The sequence below is a fragment of the Prosopis cineraria genome, unplaced genomic scaffold, assembly GCF_029017545.1.
Source record: "Prosopis cineraria cultivar Desert tree isolate PC_DT_omini unplaced genomic scaffold, ASM2901754v1 PC12, whole genome shotgun sequence".
NCBI classification, from domain to species: Eukaryota; Viridiplantae; Streptophyta; class Magnoliopsida; order Fabales; family Fabaceae; genus Prosopis; species Prosopis cineraria.
The window spans coordinates 34,016,630-34,024,661 of record NW_026555343.1 but is presented as its reverse complement, the minus strand read 5'-3'; the positions used below and the strand labels follow the sequence as shown (position 1 = coordinate 34,024,661).

Sequence of the window (8,032 nt, the reverse complement as noted above, 5' to 3'; positions counted from 1 at the left end):
TTATCAAAATTATTGTATATATTCACTGATGAAGAGACTGAGCTTCTTCATCTACAATGTAACATTACATTATCATGCTTATCCCTTCCATCCCTGCTTGAAATCAGAACAAGATGAAGCAAACAAAGCAGATGTCGCCAGCAATAACATTGTCGTTACATTAAAAAAGAAGGCCAAAACAGGGAGATTTCAGATACAATACAAAGCATGGGGGTGATGTTATGGTACCAGCAAGATGAAAACATTAAATGGATCAAAGATTCATTCATAGTCCTATCCCAAAATTACCACATCAGATATGATCAGAAAAGGCAACAACACAAGATTTGAGGGCTTCAAAATGCCAACTGCACAACATTCTCTTAAATTTGATCTGTCATTGAATATGTAGAGCTGAAAGAATGCAATGGAAACCTGAGCTAGAGCTACCCAAGGTGACAGATTTTTCCTTTCCTGGTAAACCTTATCAAGACAAGATTGATTTGATTTGAGTCTGAAAGCCCCATTCTACAATTTTTCCCTAAGAATCAAATCCCAACCCATCTTTTCAAAAATTACAGGAAGTCGTTTTATGATTAAAAAGGAAAATAAAAGAAAAGAAAAGAAAACAAAGATAACTAAGAAGAAAGCGGGCGAGGTGGAGGTAGTAATTGATGAAGATTCTGATGAACTGGGTTCTGTTGTCGAATTCCCGGATTTATAAAAGGATGCCCTAACAATCTCGTCGCCGTCCACCTCCGTGACGGATCTCTCTGCAGACAGCGCGATATAAAATCCCTAAACTCACTCGACGCCGTCGCCGGCGCCTCCGGCGGCTGAGACATACAAATCGCACACATCAAACTGGCCCAATCGCCTTGCCTTCCCACCGCAAAGGGAAACCTACCCACGTAAAATTCCAGTATGCTCACTCCAAGGCTCCATATATCGCCAGCATACGCATCGTACTGTCCATCGTTGATGTCGGTATTAATTCTCTCGGGGCTCATATAAGCGATCGTCCCCACCGATGAATTACACGGATCCATGGTTTGCGCAAGAATCCGACCCACCCCGAAGTCCGCAATCTTGACTTGCTTGCGCGAGTTGATCAGAAGATTCGACGGCTTGATGTCTCGGTGAACGATGTGGCGGCGATGGAGGTAAGCGAGGCCACGGAGAATCTGACGAGCTAGATCTGCGAGGTGCTGCTCGTCGGGGATGTGTTTCCCTTCCAAGGACCCACCGTCCATGAACTCGAGAAGCACTTGGATTTCAGCGTTGTGATCATACATGTCGTAACACTTGACCACGTTCGGGTCATCCACGTCGCGAAGGATCTGGACTTCGCGGTGGATCTGTCGGCGCACGGAGTCTTCGTGATGACCATATATAACCTTCAGCGCAAAAACCCGACCAGTAGGTCGGTGAATGACCTTGTAGACTGTCCCGCCGCTCCCGCTACCGATTCTGTTGAGCCGTTCAAGCTCGGAGAAGGGGATAAGCTGGTGAACTGGGCCGGCATGGTGACTCGTCGAGGGCGCCGAGTTGGAAGGGGGAAGAGGAAGAGGCACCGCCCTCGAATGGTCTCGCGGCGGCAACGGCAAGGTTAGGTCTTTACGGCGACCTCCCTTACGGTCACGGTTGGAAGCTCCGGTGCCCGGCGGTGGCTGACTTGGCCTCATAATTTCTCAATGAAAGAGTATGGGAAAAATCCGAGTGAAGTACGATGAGATTTGAAAAAAAAAATGGAAAGTATAAATCCCTTTAAATATCAAATCTGTTTCTTCAAGAGAGAGATGAAGGAACTCATTCGGTGCTGGACTACATACAAATAGTCCATGACAGAGGATAGAGAAGGTTCCGAGAAGACGGAAACAGAGGAAACAGAAACAAGAAGATATATAGAAAATGGGTACGTTCTGTAAAATGCGAGGGCCAGTTTCAGGGAGAGAAAGTAAGAGGGAGAGGGAGAGAGAGATAGATTGATATAACAATGTGAGGAGAAGAGGTTGCTATCAAAAGAGGGAATCGATGTTTAAAAAGGGCGAGGAGTGTCCACGCACCTAGAGGGTCTGTGAAGCGCGTGGACCAATCAGATTGCACCAGCTGCACTTGAGTATCACGGTGTAGATTGTGATCTTAGTAAATGCATGTATATGATCTGAGCACTCCACTCCAGGACATTTGCATCCCGTGGCAAGTTTTTTAAAAAAGTATGTGGGCCCCGCGATGGAATGCGTTTTTCCCACTGCTTCAAGGTGCAGCGTAGATCGCTGCATTCTCGCAGGATCTGATTTTACGTTTTACCCCCTTGTCTACATTAAAATGCCCAAAAAGTTCAAACTCAATTGTACGGAGAGCTGTGATCCTCACCAGTGATCCAATCAAATGCACTCATTTATTAGATTATCCTGGTGGCACACAAATCTCCCCATTTTTAATTAGAAACATCTTTATTTGAGTTCTTGGTATTCAATTTAGATAATATATTTATTTATTTAAAATAAATGATTATAAAATTTTTTGGAAAACTTAGCGGAAATGACACTTCGGAAAAAGGTCATTTAAAAATATTGATTTGGAGCTGATTGAATCTCAATTGAAAATCATGGAAGCTGAATTGAAAATAGTTTCTATATATTTGTTATTATTTCTCCCATAAAATCCAAATGTATCATTTAAAAAAAATGGTGAGATAAATTTACAAAACTTATCTAGGTTAACAAAGATTTCTTCAGCTAAAATATAATTTACAAAAAAAATTATAAATTTCCAATTAACAAAATATGTATTTATTTCAGCCAAAAAAAGTAAAAAATATATATTTACTTTTATTGATAAAATTTTTTTGTAAGATTAAAATAAATGTTTGCAAATTATTAAACCAAGATTTGTTAATACATTATTTTTTGATTATGAAAGAACGGCAATGATGCTTTTAAGGTAATGTTTCCATCTTAATCTTAGCATTATACCATAATATCCCTAGTACCTAAAAAATGAGTTTAATTTTAGACATTTTATTAATTGTAATAATGGGTACTTAGTAAATATATAATATTATATAACCCCACTTACTAATTTAAATACACTAATTTAAATGATGAAGATTATTACTATCTCGATAATTTATTAATAATTTATAATATTTATTCCTATCTCAATCTGAATTTTATAGTAATGATGGAGATTATTACTAATTTATTATAATTAAAGGCATAGAATAAATTAATGACCATAAAATGGGAGAGAAACAGAAAGAAAAGCAATGGGTGTAACTATGGGCGTGTCAAAGGTATTAGCTTTTTATTTTTCTTTTAATCTTTCCAAAAAAGACTGTTTCTGGCTTTTTTAAATACACTAAAAGAGAGAGACACTAGGCCTGCTGTGGGGCATGTATTGTATCGGACTATTTGAGACACATCCAAGTTGAAAAGGCTTTTTATATTTATATTTATATTTATATTTTTTATTTTTTTCATTTTTGATTAAAAATATATTACGCACATATTTTTAAATAAAAATGGAATGCATGATTTTTTGTTAATTTTGTAAAAATGTTATAGACTTTTATGTTATTCTTAAAATCAATATAAATCTTCCTTATAGTTATAAAATTAATTATGAATAATTTTTATGAGATTTATTTAGATTATAAAATGCTCCCTCTAAACCACATTATAAAATATCTTCTACAAGTCTTACTTGATTTAAGATATAAAGTATTAAATAATTTTTATAATTATTTTTTAACTATACTCTCACTTTATTTATTACTTTTTTTAAAAAATAATACATTAAAATTTTAATTATCATTATTAAAATACTTATATAGAGTATTTAATGAAGGTAAAATTAAAAAGATGTAATTTTTTTAAGAAATTGAGATTTCAACTAACATTTTTTATAAAGTGTGAATTTATTATTAATGTCTTATATTTTAGCCAAGAGGAAGTAATATTTTTTATTTTTGAGAAAAATAGGTGTATTTTAAAATACAAAAATGAGATATGTGCAATTTTAGTTAAGTTGAAGTGAAATTTGTGCAATTACCGATTATATGATTGGAATGAGAAAAAGAATTTGAGTTTTATAAATAAAAAAATAGGCTGAAAAAAGTTACTTCTTACTGAGTCCAATGTTAAATACCATTCCTTTCCTCTTTTATTGTTCATTTAGATTTTTTATTAACTTCATTAATATTAATATAAAAAAATATAAAATATAAAAATATATAAAATTCTAAACATATCTCTATATAAAAAATTTAAAATATAATATAATATAATTTTTTTCTTTCATACAAAATAATTTTAATATTAATATAAAAAATAAAAAATATAAAAATATATAAAATTCTAAACATATCTCTATATAACAAATTTAAAATGTAATATAATATAATTTTTTTCTTTCATACAAAATAATTTTTAATATTATTTAAAAAGCCGTGCTGTATTATGATTTTTAAATAAAATTACATGAACATTTTAAAACATGCATTATAAATGGTATTGAAGAGAGTATTAAATACTTGTATAAAAGGAAGAGAAATTTGAAAAATTTCAATAAAATGAAAATGTTAGTAGTTTTAAAAATACGAAATATGGTCAATTTAATGTTTTCTTAAAAAAGAATATGTCTTTCAAATTGTCCATATTCCCAAAGTCGTTGAATTTATCTTAGCAAAAGTTGATTGTGAAAATGAACTATCATGAAGCCCCAACCATAGAGAGTCAGCCCAGGAATTTCTCAGTTCTTGTCTTTTTTTTTTATTTTAATAAATACTCAGTTCTTGTCTTAGCCTTAGCCTTAGCCTTAGCCTTATATGAATGACGAATCTTTTTCTTGTCCATTTTTCTATTTTCATACCAAGTAACAAAGCTATCAAAAAAACAAAGGAAAAAAGTTAAATATTTTTCTGATTGTTTTTGTTAGCATACATGCATATGCATTTATTTATGTTATTTATTAAAAGGGGAATGCCAGCAACTTGCTTTACTCTCAATTCTTAAATGTCAAAAAATTCAAATGTAACAAAATATAATAAAATTAAAAAAATCTCAAATGTCAACTGAGAAAACTAAAATTCAATAATTTTCAATATAATAAAATATAATAGTTAACTTATGAGAACATTCAAATCCTGAAAACCATTAAACCTAAAGAAGAAAAACGTTGGAAACAAAAGTGTTTTAGTTGTTTTCAAATATTTATTATTAATGTGACTAAATTTAAAAATAAAAATATCTCTCACTCATTATTTATTTTAAAATAAAATACTTAATCACTAGTAATAGTCGTTAGATTGGGTTTAAAGTAAAGTATTGGATTTGACTCTTGATAATAGAGGAAATTACCTGCAAGGACTTCTTCCATTTTGAGACCTTACACAACTCAAATCTAAATTAATTGATGATACTAAATATTGGATTATTCTTATAGAAATGAAATACATGATTGTTTCCCAAAAAAAAATATTAGTTTCTCCTTGTTCAAAACAATACAATTTTTTTATTTTTGCAAAATATATATCCATATTATAGTAATATAAAAATAAATAAGAGAATATACAAACCGTAAATCACAAAAAAAATATCCTTAATTTTTTTTTAATATGACAAAGGTCTTCTTAAAATCAATATCGTTTTTTTTTTTGGTCATTTCAACAATACCCGTTACAAATGTTATATATATTACTTGATCTTTGTGAGAAGCTCTGATACAATTTTAAAAATGAAATAAAATAAAAATCAATGCAATTTAATAAAAAGTAGAAAAAATCCATTAAACTTATTTTTTTAATTTTAAAATACATATCTGTTTGTTTTAAAAATTTATAAGAAATATTTATAATGTCAATAAGAATTAATAGAAAGCATGTTGATTTGAATACAATAATAATCATATCTAGCACACAATGGTGAGAAAAAGCTCTAGATTATATGAACTAAAACACACCATCTTACTTTATGTGAAGTTTAATTCACTCCATATTTTATTAGAGAATCTAACTAGAAATATTACAAATAAGGAGAAATATATTTTTGATCCCCGAACTTTTTCTCAATTATTGTTCCAGTTTCTAAATTTTGACTTAAAATAACTCAATGTTTATAATTTATTGATTGGAACAACTCAATCCTTATATTTATATATATATATATATATATTTAGTTCAATACAACTTAGTTCATAAAATTTCTTAACTCAATAAAGTACAAGAACTAAGTTATGCTCCCTCAAAAAATAAAATACCCTTTTTTGAGGGTTTAGGTGTTTAAAAATGAGTCACTTTTTATTTATTTAAAATAAAAAACTCTATTAAATAAGAGTAAATATGAAAAGAAGGTGTTAATTTGGAGATAACTAACTATTTTATCAGGGAGTGCGATTCGGTTAAAAATACTTTATATTTTTAAATAAGAGAGAGTTTTAAATCAAAATTCAAGAACTAAATTGATACTTGTGAGAAAGTTTAGGGTCTAAAAATTATATTGTCCTTACAAATAACAAAACAAATATAAAGTTATAATCTAAGTAATTTTTTTTATTGTACACATGTATTTTTATGGAAGGTAATCATGTTCGAAGTATGATCAGATACTAAATATAATAAATAGTTCTTTTAATAAAAATTTAAATCTCAGTTCATTATTACAATTAATCCTTATCATTAAATTTACCTGTGTTGGTCAGTGAATATATATATTTTTTTTTTGGTGATGAAGCACCACAAAAATAATTGTCAACGTGTGGTTTATGAATTTGGTAGGGTTGCTACAAGACAAGAGTGAACCTTTGATTTGGTTTCTTTTTTTTTTTTTCCCTCATACTTTTCTTTTTAAATTCCATTGCCTTGCTTGATTTGCTCTTATCAAGTACATATAAATATATTATGGCGTCTCAAAGTTTTTCAACCCTCCAAAAAGGCAAAGAAAAAGAAAAGGGCAAACAATATTGGTTGAATTGAATCATTCTTTACTCAGTTATAAGGAAGAGTCAATCTGAATTGGAACCATTTTATGTGTTCATCTCAGAGCCAACCAAAATGGAAGCTTTCTTAATTATTCCCCAATTATAAAATTTGCCATTAGGACTGTTTCGTTGCATCTTCGTGCCATGTTTTTTACACATTACCCGCTGGACAAGCAAATCAATCTTAGCATGCCAAAGAAAATGACACTTCCCCACCAGATATGGAGGATATATAATGACGATAATTTATTAACTCAGCCTGACGTCAATAATAAGGATGGCTAGACATTAAATAATGGGTTGAACACCCTTTTTCTCTCTACTTCTTCTTTTTTTTTTTTTTTTAAGAGCATTGATCACGTTATTAGAGTGATACAATTTTTTCCAAAATAATTTTTATCAAGAGTAAAATTATGTTTTTGTCATAGACTCGATATCTTTTTCATAGTCTTTTGATTTGAAATAGTTGTGAAGTTTACAAAAAACGACAATAAGATATTTTGATTCATTTTGCAGTTAAAATTAGGTCTTGTTTCTGTCACTATCACTTTTAGCCCTTTTGACTCACATTAGATGGTTAAAATGAATCAAAATGTTTTATTATCTCTTTGTGTGGGCTTCACAATTATTTCACATTAACAGATAATGAAGAAGATGTCGAGTTTCTAAAAAAAAGATGATTTTATTACTAAAAAAATTATTTAAGAAAAAAATGATCTTTAACCTTTAAATAATTAGTTGGAATTTGATTTTCAACTTTTGTACTCATTTTGACAATTTTATAGGTACCTCCTTTAGATCATGATATAGGACATTTTTTTAAAATGACTCACTCAATTTAAAATATAAGACATTAAATAGATTTTATATATTTTTTCAAATATACATTTACTTTATTGCATTTAACTTATGATAGTGTTTTGAATAGTTTAAATATTTTATTTATTTCATTTAATCGTATGATTCAAAATATGTTAAAAAACTATAGAAAATCAAGATTTTGAAATTGAAAAGAGTGTATTGTTTTGAGATTGTAGGTAGGGCCTCGAAAAATTGTTATTTCAATATGTTT

The 8,032-nt window shown here is 29.8% G+C and overlaps 1 protein-coding gene across 1 annotated transcript; it reads right to left on the bottom strand.

The window, feature by feature from the left end:
* Nucleotides 1–236: 236 nt before the first annotated feature.
* On the bottom strand, nucleotides 237–1,985 carry LOC129289612 (mitogen-activated protein kinase kinase 5-like). Its single transcript, XM_054926403.1, has one exon. The coding sequence runs from the start codon at nucleotides 1,662–1,664 to the stop codon at nucleotides 618–620; it is 1,047 nt and encodes a 348-aa protein (XP_054782378.1). The 5' UTR covers nucleotides 1,665–1,985; the 3' UTR covers nucleotides 237–617.
* Between the last annotated feature and the right edge of the window lie 6,047 nt (nucleotides 1,986–8,032).